We start from the raw sequence: 21490 nt of genomic DNA on the forward strand, positions 1-21490 counted from the left end.
AATAAATAAATAAATAAATCTTAAAAAAAAAAAAAAAGCATACATACATGTTATAACCCCAACTAGAGTATCTGTGATATACCCAAATACCGAAGTTCTTTCTTTGCTGATCTCTGCCTTTTCTAAAGTCTTTTATCTCTTCCACTCTCTTCCCCTTCCTCTCAACCTCCTAACTTCACAAACTGCTGGTATGATTACAAGGGCAAATGCCAAGATCAGAAGGCACGAGTTCCATCTTTCTTTTCCACATCTAAGAAGAGAAAATAAAAAGTACTCTCTTAATATCCCCCCCTCCAGTGTATAGAAAGCCAACCAAAGGTATAACATGTTTTTCTAATCTCATTTAATTTTCTTCTAAAAATATTAATTGGGGGAGGGGTAAGGAGACTGAGTACAAATACGCAAGTGTAAATACTTCATCTATTTTATTAGCTCATACTGTGAAATTTTAAAATAATCTATAATTTTTACTCTATCAAAGACCAGTGAGATACAAGCTCTAAGAACAGTTACCTCTTGCCATAATGAAGAAAATGTGATTCAAAGAGTTTCAGCCATAAAAAATACAGGGTTGGATTACTGTGAGGTTAATAAATGGCAAAGGTGAGCCTATGCAACTAGCTGGCTTGGGGTCTCTGAGCAACACAAATCCCTCTGGATCTGGGCTGCAGTTTGGCACCACCTGGTGGCAACTGCCCATCTTAATGTCAATATCCATGGGGTCATTCTGCATCCAGGGCCTGGCTGAGGCTTCCAGGACAGCAGCCCCAGTTCCAGAAATTTCCTGGTTAGGTGGTATCCATTTTGATGTACATATGGAGTTAGAACAATACTGGAGAGAAGGAAATCTGCTTTCAGTTTCCCTGCTTCCAGTAATGATTCTGTCTGCTGTTTCTCAATTGATCTGCATCAAGCATCCTACAGAAAAAGGGCTAATTTGTCTAAATCTGTATTACTATGCATTTTAAAGGATTTTTTTTTAAAGAACAAAAGCTAAAAAATCAGGAAATTCTCAAGTTGATTATAATATCAAAGTTTATGTGGCTATGTGGATTGTTTGGAAGTAATTATGCATGTTATCATAGAAATAATCCCATGAATTTTAAGATTATTAAGTCAGTCAATAAAAGCCTATAAAAGCCCTAACAGAATCGGGTCACAGGACTAAAAGTACTTACTTGTAAAATAGAAATAATAACCCTTATGCCACAGGTCTATCTTATGTCCAAAACTTTCTCTTCAGATTTAGAACCTTATACAATTTTTCTGCTTGCCTATTATACAGAAACTTCAAATAAAGCTAATTCTATCATGGTTTCTTATTAAAGCCTTGTTTTTCTCTAATGTTTTAAAAATGGCATCACCATCCACATTAGCTACCCAATCCAAAAACCTGAGGACAATATCTTCTCATTCCCTAACCCAGTCTAGTCACTGAATTCTCCTGCTGGTTCCACCTCCTACACTGGTTTCCAATCTGGCCCATTACTCTCCATCTCTATTGCTACTAACCCAATTTTATCATCACTTTTCATTCTGATAACAGAAACAACCTCAAAGAATAGTCTCTATGTCTCTAGCCATATGCTCCACTTCTCTAATCTCTCCACACTGCAGTCGCTCTCTCTCTAAAAAAAGGAGAGAGCATGCAAGGCATGATTGTGTGTGTAGGGCAGGGGCAGAGGAACAGTAGAGAGAGAATCTCAAGCAGGCGCCACACCAAGCATGGAGTCTGATGCAGAGCTCGATCATGACCTAAGCCAAGATCAAGAGTCAGATGTTTAATTAACTGAGCCACCCAGGCACCCCTAGCAGTCTCTTTTTTTATATAAAATCAAATCATATAACACATATTCTTAAAATCTTTCAGTTGTTTCCCACTGGTCTTACCTAGACAATGGTCCAAATGTATGATCTGTGCCTCTGTTTCCCTTTTTAATCTGTAGAACTCTCTGCCTCTCAGTCTACACTCTAGCCATACTGTATTATTTTCAGTTTGTTCAAAAAGTTTCATATTGTCAGATTAATCTCCAGCTTTTATCCATGCTGGACATTCATTCCCCTAATTCCCTTCCCTCCCCTAACTCAGTCTTACTCTTAGTCATCACGCAGGTCTCAGCATGGGTATTTCTTCTGTCAAGAACTCTTCCCTGGTTCTATATGGTCTCATCCTGTGTTTCCTGTCATCTTCTCTATTATCATCATACTTATAATTACTGTTTCTTTATTATCTTTACTACGTCTATTAGACAACCAACTTTGTGAAGATAGAGGTCACTGCTATATCTATGGCATGTATCTAGCATATGGTGGATCACAATAAATCTTTACTCAGTAAGTGGATATGCTGGGGTGCCTGGGTGGCTCAGTGGGTTAAGCCTCTGCCTTCAGCTCAGGTCATGATCCCAGAGTCCTGGGAACGAGCCCCACATCAGGCTCTTTGCTCAACAGGGAGCCTGCTTTCCCCACCCCTGCCTGCCTCTCTGCCTATTTGTGATCTCTGTCTGTCAAATAATACAAAAAAAAAAAAAATCATTAAAAAAAATAAGTGGATTTGCGGCTTGGAGAGCTCAAATGTAAACTTTTCAAACATCAACCTTAGTATATATAGTAGGCTTATTCCTCTTCTTTTGGTCTGCATTTTGAACCTTAAGAGCAAGTTTCGAAATGAGTACAGGGTCCTAAATTCTTACCTAATACAGGTTGGAGCTAACCAAAATTTTGAAAGATGGAAGAATTTGTCATTCTTTAATCTCTCTTTATGCATATCTCTCTAATCTCCTAATGTCCCTGCTGTCCTAAGCATGAATTCATAAAAATGGTGTACTTCAGTTATGACAGTGAAGTGCAAAATGTAATAGCATATGAATCTTAAAATCATAAGGCTATAGGAAGAATCACATAAAGCCACAAAAGAATATATGCAGCATGATCCCATTTATGTGACACGTGTAATATGAAAAACTAAACTACATTTCTCAGAGTTATATATTTACTGGTAATTTAGATAATAAAAGTATAAGGAAAAGCAAGAAAGTTATTAGCATAAAAATCAGAATAGTAGTTCTCTTTATGAAAGGAAGAAGTTAAGCAGGAAGCTCTCGAGGACATTTCTGTGCTGACACTGACTTCTTAATTTGGATGGTGGTTAAACAGGTATTTAATTTGTAATCATTTATAAATATACAATTAAATATATACTTTTCTCTCTTCCTTAATTGACAGGAGAAAATAAATATACAAATGAATGGAAAGATATTCCATGATCATGGATTAGAAAGACTGGTGATGTATCCATACTACCCAAAGCAATCCAGAGAGTCAATGCAATCCCTATAAAAATTCCAACAGCATTTTTCACAGAACTACAACAAAAAATCCTAAATTTGTATGGAGCCACAAAAGTCCCTGAATAACCAAAGAAATCTTGAGAAAGAGGAACAGGGCTAAAGGCCTGATTTCAAATATTACAAAGCTAAAGTAATTAGAATAGTATCGGCACTGGCATAAAAATAAACACAGATAAATGGAACAGAATGGAAAGCCCAGAAATAAAGGAATCTTTTCAGTAAATGGTGTTGAGAAAACTGGACAGCCATTTTTGCTTTTGTTGCCTATGCTTTTGGTGTCAGATTAAAAAAATGATTGCCAAGACTGATGTTGAGGACCTTACTGCTGATGTTTTCTTCTAGAAGTTTTATAGTTTTAGATCTTACATTCAAGTCTTTATTTTGAGTTAATTTTTAGGTACAGTGTAAGTGGTCTAATTTCATTTTTTTTCCATGTGGTTGTCCAGTTATTTAACTTCTCAAAAGTTATTTCATCATTATCATAAAAATCTCTCAATCTGTTTTATTAAAATAACAATTTAACAGTGATTTTTTTAAAAAGATTTTATTTATTTATTTATTTGACACAGAGAGAGAGATCAGAAGTAGGCAGAGAGGCAGGCGGGCAGGGGGGGGAAAGCATGCTTTGCACTGAGCAGAGAGCCCGGTGCGGGGCTCGATCCCAGGACCCTGAGATCATGATCCGAGCCGAAGGCAGTGACTTAACCCACTGAGCCACCCAGGCGCCCCTAACAGTAATTTAAAAAAAGTGATCTTTGTTGGTTTTCTACCCAAAGGATAATTCTGCACATGTAGTTATTACATATTTTCCTCAGTAGAGACCAACTACATTAGTAGAGATTCCCCACCCCTAAAACTGAGGGGCGGAACTCTCAGACTTTTTGCTATTGTACTTCTAATAGAATAACATGTTACAGTGATAATTATAGAATTAAGTCTGATTTAAAGTCTTGCTTGATGACAAACTTCAAAATTTTATATACTCAAATCTGTGCTGACAAACTATAATTTCAAAATAATAAATTTCAAAATAATTTTCCCCCTAAAATATAAACTTTCAAAAGTCATATGAAGCATGATAGTATATAAAAATAGATGCTATCGAAATAAGTAGTATTTATTTGCCCCTAATACTACCAGTCACCAACTAAGGAAACCTAATATATACTAATCTTTTTTTTTTAATAGATTTTATTTATTTATTTGACACAGAGAGAGAGATCACAAGTAGGCAGAGAAGCAGGCAGAGAGAGAAGGGGAAGCAGGCGCCCTGCTGAGCAGAGAGCCCGATGCTGGGCTAGATCCCAGGACCCTGAGACCATGACCTGAACCGAAGGCAGAGGCTTAATCCACTGAGCCACCCAGGCACCCCAATATGTACTAATCTAAAAGTGATTAAAATGAATAAAATTGATCATTTTCATGATTATCTAATATAACACCTGTCAGGGACAGCAGATAAATGACGTATATGTAATACTTCATATTATTATTCTAGTTTTAAAAAAACTTCTTGGAGAAATCATTTATATGTTTTGGGAAGAACTACTGATATATCTTACTTCCTTTTTTTTCTTTTTTTTTAATAAATATTTTATTTATTTATTTGATAGACAGAGATCACAAGTAGGCAGAGAGGCAGGCAGGCAGAGAGAGAGAGAGGAGGAAGCAGGCTCCCTGCTGAACCCGATGCAGGGCTCGATCCCAGGACCCTGGGATCATGACCTGAGCCGCAGAGGCTTTTAACCCACTGAGCCACCCAGGCGCCCCTCATCTCTGTTTTCAATCTGAACTGCCATAAAGGCAAAAAGAAAAGTTACCAGGGTAATAAAGAGATAACGGGAATACCAGAGTGAAAAGGCTTAACTTAAGGTCTGATGAACCTTGTTCTGAGCTAGTTACCAAAGATCTTAGAACTTTAATGTTTCATTATATTTTAATTTAGATTTGACAAATTTTCTTTAATGAATTAAAGAAGAGAGTGTCATAGAAGTACTTTAATTTCAATAAAATACACTTTCAAACAAAGAGAAATAAATTTCCTACTTTTACCTACAAGTTTCCTTTTTTTTAAATACCTGTTTTCCCGTTCATACATTTCCCGAGAGGCACTTCGAAGTTGATCAATTTCTTGATTAGTTTTCAACCTGATTTGTTCCAATTCATTATGTAGCTTATTTTCATATTCTGTTTTATAATGATCTCTGCAAGGAGTCAAAAGTAATATCCATGAATTTTGCTTTTGTTTGCCCTTCATGTAAGATTTATTATCTTATGTTGAATATTCAATATATTCAATGTTATTTGAAAAACATAGCTGTTAGATATATTGCCCAAAAGGCTTAATTAAGGCTTAATTACTATATAAAATGTTAATTAATGTTGAATAACCATGAATTTTCAAAAATATTTTACTAGTCTTTAATGCATATGACCAGAGACTTGAAAACTGATGCATATGGAATGCCCACCATTTAAAAATAATGTGGTGTGTTATATGTTGAGATACAAATAAAATTAAAAACAAAAGCAAAATGACTCTAATAGACTCCTTATAAAATCTTTCCTTCTAAGCACAATGACCATAACCACTGCAATCTCTTAGCAAAGTCACAAAATATTAGCAGGAGCACAAACTGATGAAAAATGCCATAGCCTAGGGAAAAAGTTACAAATGTGTGAAGGGTTAAAGGATAACATTTTAAATTTTAGTTTCTGACGTGCTGATAAAAATGAGTATCTCAAGGATTATAAGGGGTATTGGTATAAAAGAACTCTAATAGCTTAAGCACCTAGTCGAAGAGAGAAGACAGGACTGAAATGCAGGAGTCTCATTTCAGAGCTTGTATGCAGCGCCGTCTCCTCATTCTTCTCTTAATGTTTTACAGTCAGGGAAAGGTCAGCTTAGCTAGGCTCCACAATCAGGTTTTTTCAAAAAGATACTTCTATAGAGATACTTATGTGCTTTCTTTCAAAATATATTTGTATAGAGACCTTAGTTGTAGGGAATTAAAAAGATTATGTCATAAGAAAACACAGTAGTTATAGCATTTATATGCTGACCTAAAAGAAATAGGCTTTTCATTATTGGGAAAAAAAACCCACTATGTCTTAAGAAAAAAATCAACTAGGATAAGAATATAGTACAAGGAAATAAAATAAATTATTACCTTAATACAGTCCTATTAAAAAAAAATACAGTCCTATTTACCTTTAAAAAAAAACCTGTTTTTCCCTCAAAGAAGCTGGTGTTAATTTATACCTAATTTATATCTTATATCTTTATGTGAAAAATAACATAAATCTTGCCTGGATGTTACATATTTTTCATACATCTCTTCTCTAGCCTTTTTGGCTTCTTCAAGTTGAACCTGAAGTCTTTCAAGGCGACCTTCTTCATGGGCACAGCGAACACTAAGCTCCATGTTTTGGCGATTGAGATAGTCTTTATCTTTTTGCAGCAAAGTAACAGTCTGCTGTAAGGTGGTTACCTACGTAGGTACAGAGACAGACAGTGTCCAAAGCAACTTCCTCTGACTCTTCAAGGTTTACTGTATTATTTTCTTTCATTTGGGCTCTTACTTATCACATAAAATGCGCTCATTCTTATTTTGCAATTTTCCATCCAAACCCCTACTCAAGTCCCTTTTTTTGTTAACTACATCAAAAAGGAAAACTGTTCCTCCCAAAATTTTGCCCTGGACTATGTCCACAATCATTGTAGATAAAATGCATGAGACTCCATAAGCTTACCTCTTTTGATAATTCACTTCTTTCTTTAGCTTGAGTTATGTGAGAGGCTTCAAGTATTTCATGTTTTCTCCGTAACTCAATTACTTCCTGTTCAAGTGCATCACGCTCACTATAAAATTCAAATATATTGTTTATTTTTACTAAAATAAAATTCAAATACATATATATTTTATATCCCATTTTATTTTTTTATATCCAATTTTACAATGAACATTTAAAATGCACTGACTATGTTTCAGGAAACTTAACAGAGATAACCAGCAGTGGGGCTTTAGTGTCATTCTACGAACAATAAAGTATCTGCTTTTCAAATTTAGGAGACTCTCTGTTGAAGACTGTTCAGCTACATAAATATAAATTTATTATCTTTAAAAAATAAGTATGTAAACTACATTGGCCAGTAAAATACTTAATAAAACCTTCCAAGGTACACTCTGGTATCTTTTCACTAATCATCATCCATCTTATCTTGAAGCCAAAACTTTTAAAGAATTTATATATGGCTCTAGGCTTTCAGTTAGCGTCAAAAAGCCCTTAACTCATCACTCAGATTGCACAGCAGATACACAAGGAGGCATTCTTGTGACTATTTCATTCACAAATTGTTTATGATTACCCAGAGATTCTAGTTTCCATTTGCAGATAAGCTCTTAAACCCAAAACAGGGAAACTAAGAATTGGAACAAACCTACAACAGGTATCTTAAAAAGTGATCAGAGAAATAGACTTACTAACTAAATTTATCCTGTCCAGTCAGAATCAGTTTCTTTTTCTTGGTACTTTATGTCATCTACCTACCTGATGTTTCCATGCTGATGGCTGTTAAGAATTGTTTATCTTTTAGTTAGATTTTCAGTAACTGGTTTAGAAAAATATTTTTCTTCTGGTTAACAAAGTTATGTTTATTGAAGAAACGTGAGCAAAGCACAAATTATAAAATAACAATCACCTATAAACCCTCTAACTAAAGATGACTGACAGTAACAATATTTTGGTACATATTATTTTATGTGTTTTGTGTGTTTATATGTAAATGTTTGTATTCTCAAATGGTAATAATCATGCAACTTTTACTATGATTTTTCTTATGTAAAAAGAAATCCATATAAATCACGATATAGCAAAACATTCATGATCTTGTTATCCACAGTTGACAAGAGTTAACATTGGTCTATATGTACATTAAAGTTTTATTTTGCTTTTCAAAAAGATAAGAAACTACAGGTAAACTTAAAGTTGCCAATATTTTCCTTACTGTTCCTGTATCATCCTCTAGGTATAACAATGAATTTAGTGTTTCCATATTGCTTTTTAAAATATTTTATTCACCAAGTCTTTACATTTTGTCATATTTACTTTAATATTTAGTAAATAATACAGTGTCATATTTGTTCCTTCCCTCTCTGTTGTTCATATAGGTGAATGAATATATACACACACACACATACACACACACGTGCAGTTTTTCTCCTTAATTATTTAAGAGATATATACAGACATTAAGTCCCTTTATCCTAAATAGTTCGGTGTGAATTTTCTAAGATTAAAGGTATTCTCTTACATAATCACAGTACTATTAGCCCTAATACAGTATCTAACATATAATTCATTTTCCAATTTTGTCAATTGTTCCAGTTGTCATTTTTCCCGCCCGGTTTAGGATCCAATGTATTATCATGCATTGCATTTCGATATCATGTATCTTTAGCCTTCTTTAACTCAGAGCGCTTCCTCAGTCCACTCTGTAAAAGATATAGAAAGGCTATTTGTGGGGCGGCAGGGGGAGGGGGAGTCTCTTTGTAGAGTACTGGCCAACTCTTTTATGGAATGTCACTCAATTTTCATTTGTCTGATGTCTTCTTGTAATTGGATTGAGGTTAAGCATTCGGGGCAGAGATATCAAGTGATAATGTGTCCGTAGTACGTCCCATAAAGTAGTATATAGTCTCAGTACACAAAAAGGCACATAATGTCACTATCTCCCATGACTGGTGAAAATAACCCTGGTCACCTGGTTAAGCTGATATCTCCAAAAATTCAAATACAAAAGTACCTTTTTGCCCTCCACAATTAGAAAGTAATCTATGGGAAACATACTTTGAGACTATATAAGTATGTTGTTCCCTAATATCCTTTTATCCAATGGTTTTAGCTTCCATCGATAATTATGAATCAAATAATATTAAAAGGTTATAAAAGGGTAACTGCATTATGCATATATATTTATTGGTTGGCATTCTTCCGTAAAAATCCTCTTTATTATTAGCATGCATTCAGAGTTCTCATTCTAGTCAACAGATTATAACTCGTTATTATTATTCATTTTGATAATCAAATTGTACCATATTTGGACAGTTGGAATCCCCTTCAACCAGCTACTATGGCACTGAATTAGAATTAGAGGTAACAGTATGATCTTACCCAGAGTGTGTTAAGCCATCATTCCTATTCTCTCTCCATTATCTCTCTTTACTGAAAGGGCCTAGAAACGATGACCAATGTATCAATTACCAGCATCCAAATATTAATTTCTAAATAGTATTCCCCACTAAAAGGGAGCAGGACTCATTAGAGAAGGGGCTAAGCAATGAAAATAGAAAATAAACCTGAGAAAATTATGTAAGCAGAAATTAATGAACTGCTTAAAAAAAAGATGGACACATCTTTCTAAAATAAAAAAAAATTTTAAAGTTGGACACACTTTTTAAAGTATAACATGTCTGACTTATTCATATAGATACAATTCAGATCTAATTTAATGATTTTAACTGCCACATTGAATTACTCTGTAGAAATAAATTCTAACTGATTTCCCATTCCGCTGTTGAAAAGCATCTGAAATCTTTCTAATAATGGTATGATTAACGTCCACATACCTGTTTCCTTTTTGCACATTTATAAGACTTTATTAGGGATGTAAAAGTGATTCCCCCCCAACCATTTATCTTATATGTTAGTAACCAGAACATTTCTTAAAACTATTCTATTGAGTGAGCCAAAGGTTCAGTCTGAGCCCTCTTGCTTATTTGTTTTTCTGTTCTGTATCTAGCACATAAAGTTGTTTATCATGTTTTTGATTAGGGCTATGTTTTTCATTCCAAGGTTTTTATTATAGAAAATAAAACATATATATAAATAGAGATGATATACTGAACCCTTTGTTCTCATCACCCAGCTTTAATAACTACCAACTCATGACTCATCTTGGTTCATTTATCCTTCATTCATGGCCATGCTGGTTATTCTAATGATTAGGCTTTTTAGTTTTCTCTTTTCAAGTTTTAGCTATTATTGCTACAGATTTATAATGGTAGAGAGGACATCAAAACACCAATTCAAAACATTATCTTACTATCCCAGTCTACTTTTGAAATGATTCTTTTGAAATCTAGCTTTATTTAAGAGCCACGGATTTCAAGCTCCAATAATTACCATAGTTTGACATTAATACATGCAAAATAACATATACTGCATGTCAGTCATGCTGGAGTAGGAGTACCAATCTGTTTCTTGAAATTTACTTATGTTGTTATATAATTTTGAAAATGCCCATTCATTTAATATATATTCATTAAGTGACTACTATATTTCAAGAATTATTTCAGGTGCAGGTAGAGACAGCAGTGAACAATTAGTACAATGTCCTATCTATAAATACTTTCATAAACATTCCTTTATTTGATTTTTTTTTGTTTGTTTTTATAGAACATTTATTGGTATCAGCGCCCTCTCATGGCTGACAAAATTTTGGCTCAGGATAGTAAGAGCTGTAAGTTAAGCAGTGCCTTGACAAACAAGAGAGAAGTAATGTACAAACAAGAGAAAAGTATATTCCAGTAAAAGGAAAATTCTTTGCAATAGCTATTTAGTAGCCATGGGAAACCTTCTCAGAAAGTATTTTTTTTTTTTAAGATTTTATTTATTTATTTGACAGACAGAGATCACAAGTAGGCAGAGAGGTAGGCAGAGAGAGAAGAGGAAGCAGGTTCCCTGCTGAGCAGAGAGCCCGATGTGGGGCTTGATCCCAACACCCTGGGATCATGACCTGAGCCAAAGGCAGAGGCTTTAACCCACTGAGCCACCCAGGCGCCCCTGTGTGTACACTCTTTGTCAGAAAGGAATAGCTAAAAAATACTTGAGATAAAATAAGTATTTAAATTGATTCCATAAAACAAAAATAATCACCAAGTGTGATGTAAAAAATATTTACACTCATGGGACTTTACTGGGTCTCTATCTTCTAAGATACTACATTTTAAAATACAGCAGCAACTTCCAAATAAAATAAAAACCTATATAAAAATACAATCTAAACCCAACAAACTGCCAAAGCCACATGCTTTTTGTGCAATGCAGATTAAGGTATATGTCAAGAGAATGAAAAGACAAGCCATACACTGGGAGAAAGTATTTGCTAAAGACATATCTGATAAGGACTGTTACCCAAAATATACAAAGAATCTTATAACTCAACAATAAGAAAACAAATAACCCAATTAAAAATGGACCAAAGACTTAACAGACCCTGACCAAAGAAGATATACAAATTGAAAATAAACACATAAAAGATGTTCCACATCATGTCATCAGAAAAATGCAAATTAAAAAAAAGAATGAGATATCCTCACACACCTATCAGAATGGCCAAAATCCAGAGTGCCAAATACTGGCAAAGACATGGAACAAAAGGAATTCTCAATCATTGTCGGTGGAAATACAAAATGGTATAGCCACTTTGGGACAGAAAGTTTGGTGGCTTCCTACAAAACTAAAAATACTCTTATCATAAACAATCGTGCTCCTTAGTATTTACCCGAAGGAGTTAAAAACTTATGTCCAACAAAAATCTGCACATGGATGTTTTCAGCAGCCTTACACAGAATTACCAAAACTTGAAAGCAACCAAGATGTCCTTCATCAGGTGAATGGATACATGAATGGTGGTACACCAAGACAATGAAATAGTATTCAGCAACAGAAAGAAATGAGCTATCAAGCCATGAAAAGACATAAAGAAAGCTTAAATGTACATCGCTAAGTCAAAGACACCAATCTTAAAAAGGTCCCATACTGTGTGATTCCAACTATATGACATTCTGGAAAAGTTAAAACTACAGACACAGAAAAAGAATAAGACACAAAGTGAAATGAATGATGTCAACAGTAAGAATTCAGAGGACTTTGATGCATGTGAACAAGGAGAACTACAGCAGCCATCTTCACAGCTTACCTTTTGACTCTATCATAGTTTTCTTGACGGTAATCCCCTTGCTGAACTAACTGTTTTGTGTCTGCTAATTCTAAAGCCAAACGTTGACATCTAATTTGAAGGTTGGAGTAATTTCTTCGATCTTCCTCATAAGTCTAAAATCAAAACAATAATAAACATTTCAAGGTAAACAAAGTTGAACAAATTTTTTATTGTGTTCTTCTGTTATGCTGTGAATATCCTTGTAATTAAAAAACAAACAAAACAAAACTTCAACTCTTTTGGGTAGTAATTTTCCCTAATCCAAGAGAGATGATCTTAAACTGACAGTAGTTTGTAAGTTCATTTGTTTAAAACTTGAGCTCTGTTTTTCATAGAAAAAATAGGGCAACTATGCTTTGGTTACTAGAATTGACACATAAAATGACTATCAATGTTAAACAGCTTTTTTGTTTGAGAAACTATTAGATGCTAAAGACACAGAGATGAACAAAACACAGCCCCTGTTCTTGAGGAATTCACAACTTAGAGATGAAGGGCCATCTGAATATCAAATATCCACAGTGAAAAAATAGTTACTGAAGAGATTAATCATGCAGTTTCAGTTATGGTATTCAGCATAAATAAATGAATAAATAAAGGAATTTTGTGGCACTTGGAACATATTTCTCCACTGATCTTCTTTGTACTCACCAGACCAACAGAAAGGAATTACAGAGATAATGGGCGGGGGGGGGGGTGTGTGTAGAAGGGAAAACGGTCAAAAACCACAACCTAGCTTGGCTTACCACAAACCTCATTTCTCACCATTTCTCATATTCACATACACCCTGCAACCCTAAACAAGATCTAAAGTTCTTGAACATACCATACTTCCTCTATCTTGTTCTCACTGCCTAAATAGCTGTGTATTATCGGAATATTTGCTTACCATCAGATTAGTTTTCTATATACCTCACGAGAGTCTAAACATATTAAGGACAGGGACTTTGTCTTATTCACCATTGGATCTCTATCACTTTGCGGAGTACTTGGTATACATAGGAAGAATCAAATAAATGCTTTTGCATAAATTAAGGAGTCAGTAAATATGGAAATAGGAAAAACAGGACACGGGGACAGAGTTCCTCTTATTTTTGCCTTTTGAACTCATCAGATTTTGCAAGCAACTGTCAACTTCACCCTCAGAACCTGTCATGTTAAATACATCTTGTTCCAAGTCGTTCATTCTTTAGTAACAGACCAGGTAAGTGTGGCCACACTCATTCCACAGATACTGACTGAATTATTTCTAAGTGACTGGCCCTGGATTAGAAACTATAGATACAAAGATGAGTAAGATACTGATTTTGTCCTTTTTATTTTTTATTTTTGTTTATTTATTTATTTATTTATTTAAAAAACTATTTTACTTATTTATTTGTTAGAGAGAGAGAGAGAGAGAGAGCAAGCACAGGCAGGCAGAGTGGCAGCAGAGGCAGAGGGGGAAACAGGCTCCCTGCCGAGCAAGGAGCCTGATGCGGGACTCCATCCCAGGACACTGGGATCATGACCTGACCGAAGGCAGCTGCTTAACTGAGCCACCCAGGCATCCTGATTTTGTCCTTTTTAAACTATTAAACATAACTTTGAAATGTTAGCTCCCAAATTTCTATCCAAGGGTTGTTTGAGAAATGCAATTATGGAAAAACTATACATATTACACACACACACACACACACGCACATACGGTGTGTCTTGTTTTGGTATAATGTTATGCTCTCCTACTGAGAAGTTCCTCCTAAGAATGCAATGTTACTATGGTATTTATTATAGGATCATAACAGGATACTCTAGCATCTCCCTAAAGGATCATCATATATATCATTTCAGGCCTAAGTCCCAGAAGACCCTTTCGCTCCCCTAAAAAATGCTTTACCCTTCTAAATACTACTAATCACGGAGCAGATTTGGAACAATGTACAGTGTTATAGTTAGGAAGGCAAGCTCCAGAATTCAATGGTCTAGAATTAAATTGTCTGCAGTAAGACTTTGGGCAGGTTTACCTCTCAGTATTCAGTACTCATCTACCTCACAGTGTTGACTGTATCAAGTAATATCTGTAAAGTGCATATAAAAAATGCCTAAGACATTGTAAATAATCATTAACTGTAAATTAGTGTCATAATACTTCTTCTTTACTTTGGCTTCTTGAGAGATTAGAGGCAAATTGATAGATCAACTTTAATAACTGCATAAAGACCAAGACAGAATCCTGAGGAATATAAATATTTAAAGGGTGGCCACAGGACAAAGTGCATAAGGCACCGGAGGGAGCACTCACAGAAACAAGGGTAAGCGGGGGGTGTGTCAGAAACAACTGCTGAAGAGAGTGCCCTGGGCAGACTAAGTAGTCCGTGGTATTGAGTACTATTGAGAAAAAAACCTAGTAAACAAATGCATTAAGTATTCAGGGATAGGGACAGAAAAGACTGCCACAGACCGAAGCAAATATATCTGAATACTCGTCTAAGCATGTTCTTGTTTTGTGCTGTTTTTTATGCATTCTCTCCCTTAATACTTACTCTTATGACTGGGTATAAATGTTACCCACATTTTTACAGAGGAGGAAACTGAGGCTTAGAGACAGATGGCAGAAGTTTTAAAGCTCATCAACATTAGCGTAAGGCCTCTGATCAAACTTTTGTCAAACATCAAACCTGCAGGCAACCCTCTCTTTAGTTAAAATGTAAGAGTGAGAAAGGATAGTAGCTAGAAAAGAAAATAGGGATAAATGAAGGTTTCAAAATACAGGACAAGCTTGAAAATGTTCAAATGTTGGTGGGGAAGAAAGACTAGCAAAAGAGGGATGGACACCGGAGAAAACAGGCATATTCTGGCAGGGAAAGCCCTATAAAGGCCAAAGGGAACAGGATCCAGAGCTCGAATGTGGACATTAGTCTTGGGTCACCAGACACGTTCATTGTGGCAGGCTTTTCTCCAGCTGATAGGGTTATACTAAAAACTTAAATTTGATGTCCTTAGATAGCTCTGATGAATTTGTTACAATCCACAGAATTACTCCTTACCCTACTGCTTCATATGTTTATATATTATCCACTTGATTTCTAAAGGCATGTGTTTTTTCCATTCCTTGAAAGCAAGACTCCTCCTGCTATGAACAGTAAGAACAAATAAACAAAACAGAGTGAGTGCAGATGTAAATAAGTTTGTATGTTTCGTGGCAGGAATTGTGGGGTTCTCATTTGAGGTTTCCAATATCTCTGTGAAATGAAATACCAACTCATGAGTGGTGAATGTCTAAAATAACTGTGTAAAAAATGAGAGGACCAGAAAAAATAGAATTACAGCATAACTGTGTGGGCCCATTTGAGGTTGGTTAACAATAAACTTGTACAGTTGTTACTGCCTATGTGATTTTTTTTTTTTTAATCCAGTAGTGCTTAGAAAATGCCGAGTTAAGATTTTGTCCTGTGGGTTTGATAAAAAGACAGTTGGTAAGAATTAAGAGAATCTTGGCAAGAGAAATGTTTAAGACTGATACCATGATGAAGATGCAAAAATATAAATTTAGGAAGGGATTGATAAAGAAATTATATGAATTGGAAATTCTGTTGAGGCAAAAAAATAAATTTAGGAAGGGATTGATAAATTATATGAATCCGAAGCAGAGGATTAAGAAACACAAAATAGAGGAAGTAGTATGTTCAGTGATCAACCTGAACTGATAACTGCAGAAGTAATGAGTTCTGGGTGACAAGGAACAGAATGTGGGCTATGAGAGTGAGTGCTAAAGTGGAAAAGAGTTAATCACTAAAGATGAGAAAATTAATAAAATGTCAAGGCCAAGGTTATGGATAAATCACAGAAGTAACCCAGGCAGGAGCAACGTTTTCACTAAAAAAGGAAGAATCTCCTTAATGGTTTGCAAATGAGGAAAGTTATGAGGTGTGGTGCTCAGATAACATGGTGGCCAAAGAAGCAGGGGTTTTTGTGAGTGGAAATGCTAAGATCTAAAATCTGAAGCTCTAGAGAACATCAGCAACTGGCCCTGAAATATACGGAGCAAAGACTCCTGGTCCAGAGAGCAATTCCATGGGTGCAATAAAAAACTTTGTTTAAATATAAATACCATATGACCAAGAATAAGCAGAAGTTCAGGATAGAAATGTATATATTCTACCAACATTTTCCTTAGGACTTTTCAATTGAAAAATTTCCCCTTAACCAAAATTAATAGTTTATATTTTGAAACAATATACTTCCCTTATGATTAACAACTAAAATAGGTTGAGGTATAGTACTGGAAAACAGGAAAAGTAGCATCTTCCTTCAAAATGACTGAAACCTCATGACTGTGTAGAACTACTGGGTTAAGGCTGAAGAGAATAGAAAAGATTATCCCTATATTTGTATTATCCCTATACATCCTTCTGTTTTGAACTCAAAATCAACTTATCTGGGAAGACTCAAGGTCGAAATCTGAATTTGGCATTTGTCTTATAATTTGCCATAGCACCTGGTTCTTTCTGTCAGAAAACATATCATACATGTGCTTTGAGCAACCATTACTTGCCTCCTACACCACAAGAAAAAAACTTAAGAAGGTTTTCTATAACCCTAGGTCCTAGCTAGTACCCTGCCTATTATATAAAGGTTTGCAGTTAATGCCTGTGGAAAAGGAGGAGCAAAACAGGATATTAAATGGACTAAAACAAAAGTAGTAAACATAATCTTTTCAAACATAAAGACAGGGACACACACAAAATTTCCAGTCACCAGCCCTAACAGAAAATTTCTACATTAACAGTAAACAGGTCCACAGCAAGTCTCAATATTCTTTTATAATAAAGAAAAAAATTACATAGGGAAAACAAGTCATTGAGAAGATTTCAACTATTTGCCAATTTTCTACATATCTAGAATGGACATGACTGACTGCCAGTGTTACTGGTATCTTTTCCATCTCCTAAATTATTCACATCAGGGAATAACAGAAGGCTATCTCCAGTCTGAAAAAAGTAAATCTGTTATTGTAATTTCATGTTTTCTTGTCTTGCCTATAACCCTCATCTTTCCCCATACCCACTTGAGGCCCAGAGCTCCTTGAAGATTTGATTTATCTCTGTATACCCAGTAACCCTTACCCAGTGGTTGCACTGGAAACGTCTGCAAAAGGAACTACTATTGAAATATAAATCGACCATGCAGCACTAGCATTTAAACTATAACTAGCTCCAGGTATAGAAAAAGTGACTTTAAAAATTAAGTATTTTATACATTATCAGTTTTCCAACTGAAATTAAAGATTACTATCATAAATCTGTAAATAAAACATATCATCTGAAACAGTGATATTTGTGTAACATACATACATAATTTTCTCAAAGATTTTGAGAAAGACAGCATGAAAGCGGTTTATTCTTCTTGTTTTGGGTATGGGTGTGTTCACTTCGTGAAAATTCAGTTAAGACATCTTTATGTATGTTACACACTTATAAAAAATGAAACAAGAGGTTTCAACCAGGAAAATGCTAACTGGGCAGAAGTTCTGCAGGGATGCTTATAATAGGAACAGAAAGTGGGAGATGTGATAATCACATCAAAATGGAAGGACAGCAGGATGAAAGTGGGTAGCGAAGAGACACTTTTTTACTCTATATTTCTCTACAGTTTGACTGTTCGACTTAAGAAACTGGAAATTTCATATTACACACTGTTTTGGCAAAGTTATCAACTATTAGAACTTTCACATTTATAGTTGTCCTTTTTCCTTTAAGCTCCTTGTTTCCAAACATAGCAGTCTAAATGTTTTAGATTTATAGAATTTCAGAGACGAAAGATATCCTGGAGATAATCGACTATGATCTTCTTATTTTTAAGATAAGAACCTTAAAGCCTAGAGGGTTTCAGTGATGTGTCCAGGATTCCAGGGCTAGCAGAGATAGAACCAGAATCTAGGTTCTCGAATTCATACATAGTTCATGCTTTTCTTAATTTCAAGTTCCTCTTTTTTGAAGAATCAATTCAGTGGAAATTATAAAACCATTGTTGGAAGTTAGTAATATTATTTACTCCTCAAATCCAGCATGTTAAGAGCATATTAATTACAAATTTTATGGGTTTAAGTATGCCACAAGCATAAATCACAGTTAATTTTGGACTCCTTTCCTTTAAAACAATTACTAAAGTTATTCCTTAAATGCATCATAAGAAAAACAATTTGAGAAAATAACATCAAATCTAAGTGTTTCCTACAAAAAGTTAAAAAGTTTTCAAAGATGCAATTAAATAGGCACATTTTAAATAGTCAGCAGCTGTGTAAACCAAAAGGCAATTACTTTAGGTATAATGAATTTCTAAGCATCATTTAAATCTTTCGTCTCTCACACCATGTAAACTGAGAAGAGAGTGGTAACCTATGTGTCAAAATAAATCTTTAATAAATGAGGCGATCTCCTGCCTGTGGGGAGATAGAGCAGCTAAGGAAATTGGAAAGGTGATATAGTGACATTTACCTAAGGTCAATGGTTCAAATCAGAAGCCGTTTATATTGGATAGCAGTTCAGTGAATGATAAGAAATGGCATGGTTAGCTATTCTGGGAAAGTGAGAATTCACTCCTCAGAATTCTCACAAGTTTCACCTTATCTATAATCTAGTGCAAGCAACTAAATCCAGAAAAGAATAAGAAACCTAAGGAACCTTTAATTGCTACACACTGACCTTTAAGTAATAAGAGAGTCTGTTTTGCTGCCAAAGACCAATCTTCATCGTTAAGATCCTTAAGAAATATTATTTAAGGGGCGCCTGGTGGCTCAGTCAGTTGAGCGTCTGCCTTCAGCTCAGGTCACGATCTCAGGGTCCTGGGATAGAGCTCCCCATCAGGCTCCTTGCTCAGTAGGGGGTCTGCTTCTCCCTCTCCCTCTGCCCCTCCCTACCTCATGTTCTCTCTTACTAGTTCTGCTCTCGCTCTCAAGTAAATACAAAATCTTTAAAAAAAAGAAATATTAATTTTTTAAAAATTTCTTTTAAAGACTTAATAAAACTGAAGTATTAGAAGTCTACTACTATTAGTTAAAAAGAAACAAGGAAATTTATATTTTTTGCATTACATGATAATTTTCAAAAATACCTATTCTAGTTAGTTAATGTGAATTCAAACATAAAAATTTAACCCTTTCTAAAAGGAAAAACTAAAAAATTTAGAGGAATGAAAAAAAAATTTAGAGTTATGAAGAACTTTTCATTAAGTTTGGTCGACATTAGAGAACCCAGAAATGGGCCCTCAACTACATGGTCAACTAATCTTTGACAAAGCCGGGAAGAATATCCAAAGGAAAAGAGTCTCTTCAACAAATGGTGTTGGGAAAAGTGGAGAGCCACATGCAGAAGAATGAAACTGGACCACTTTCTAATACCATACATAAAATATATATTCAAAATGGATCAAAGACTTAAATGTGAGACAGGAATCCAACAAAATCCTAGAAGAGAACACAGGCAGCAACCTCTTTGTCCTTGGCCAAAGCAATTTCTTACTAGACACATCTCCAGAGGCAAAGAACACAAAAGCAAAAACAAACTATTGGGACTTCATCAAGATAAAAACCTTCTGCACAGCAAAGGAAACAATCAACAAAACTAAAAAGCACCCAAAGGAATGGCAGAAGATATCTGCAAATGACATCAGATAAAGGGCTAGTATCCAAAATCTATAAAGAACTTATCAAACTCAATATCCAAAAAAGAATAAATCTAGTCAAGAAATGGGCAGAAGACGTGAACAGACACTTCCCCAAAGAAGACATACAAAGGGCCAACAGACACATGAAAAAATGCTCAACATCACTTATTATCAGGAAAATACAAATCAAAATCACAGTAAGATACCATCTCATACCAGTCAGGATGGCTAAAATTAACAAGTTAGGAATCAACAGATGTTGGTGAGGATGTAGAGAATGCAGAACCCTCCTACATTGCCGGTGGGAGTTGCAAGCTGGTGCAGCCACTCTGGAAAACATGAAGTTTCCACAAGAAGTTAAAAACAGAACCACCCTATGACCCAGCAATGGCACTACTAGATACTTATCCAAAAGATACAAAAGAGTGATTTGAAGGGGCACATGCACACCAATGTTTATAGGAGCAATATCCATGATAGTCAAAATACAGAAAGAGCCCAGATGTTCACTGACAGATGGATAAAGAAGATGTGGTATATGTATACAATAGGTTGCTCAGCCAACAAAAAGAATGAAATCTGGCCATTTGCAATGATATGAATGGAACTAGAGTGTATTATGCTAAGCGAAATAAGTCAGAGAAATACAAATAACATACGATTTCACTCATGTGTGGAACCTAAGAAATAAAGCATGAACACAGAGAGGAAAGGAAGGAAAAATGAAATAAGATAAAAACAGAGAGAGAGAGAGAAAGGCATACCATAAGAAACTCTTAACTATAGGAAACAAACTGAGAATGGCTGGAGGGGAGATGGTTGGGGGTATGGGGTAACTGGTTGATGGGCATTAAAGCTGGGCACCTGATGTAGTAAGCACTGGCTGTTATAAGCAGTTGATGAATAACTGAATTCTGCCCCTGAAACTAATAATGTACCATATGCTAACTAACTTGAATTTAAATAAAATCTAAAAAAAAAAAGTATGGAAGACATCAGACTGGGATAAAGACATATTGGTTCAAATCTGTCTCTGCTCTGAACTTTTAAAGCAATTCAGCTTCTCTGAATCTTAACTGTTGCCTCTGCAAAGTGAGTACACTAACTCATTCAATGGCTCCTTTATTTTTATGTGCCTACTACTGTAGTACACCTTATATTACTATTATTGATAACTAGTTCATGGATCTAGCAGAACCCTCCACCGCTGAATAATATGTTGTGGTGGGAAGCAATTTTTGTAGCTTACATTTTATTTAGAAAACTACTGAAATAAATTTGAAATATTGGTCTTTCTATAGGTATTGACCCAAATACAACTGAACATAAACAAGTTTAAATCCTAACATTTTCAATGAGACCAGATTGCTAAATTATCTTTAAAATCTCACTTACTATTCAAAGAATTTAAGTTTATCAATGTAAGAAAATATGGCTTCCCATGCCCTTCAGGTGATATAGATATGCTTTAAAAGTATGAACAAATGTGGAT

General features: G+C 35.0%; 1 protein-coding gene across 5 annotated transcripts in view; it reads right to left on the reverse strand.

The window, feature by feature from the left end:
• The window catches only part of PIBF1 (progesterone immunomodulatory binding factor 1), a 196630-nt gene that overhangs the window by 143939 nt on the left and 31201 nt on the right, over positions 1-21490 (reverse strand). For all 5 annotated transcript variants that reach the window (XR_006606963.1, XM_045080635.1, XM_004775066.3 and 2 more), the window contains exons 6-9: positions 12334-12467; positions 7104-7212; positions 6660-6841; positions 5429-5554 (exon numbers count right to left, since the gene is read on the reverse strand). Coding sequence is in view for 4 of the 5 variants with exons in the window: in XM_045080635.1 (XP_044936570.1) it covers positions 5429-5554; positions 6660-6841; positions 7104-7212; positions 12334-12467 (551 nt within the window). In the remaining variant the exon portion in view is untranslated. The remainder of the gene's footprint in view (positions 1-5428; positions 5555-6659; positions 6842-7103; positions 7213-12333; positions 12468-21490) is intronic.

Source organism: Mustela putorius, unplaced genomic scaffold (genome assembly GCF_011764305.1).
Source record: "Mustela putorius furo isolate JIRA1106 unplaced genomic scaffold, ASM1176430v1.1 tig00000480_pilon_pilon_pilon, whole genome shotgun sequence".
Classification (NCBI taxonomy): Eukaryota; Metazoa; Chordata; class Mammalia; order Carnivora; family Mustelidae; genus Mustela; species Mustela putorius.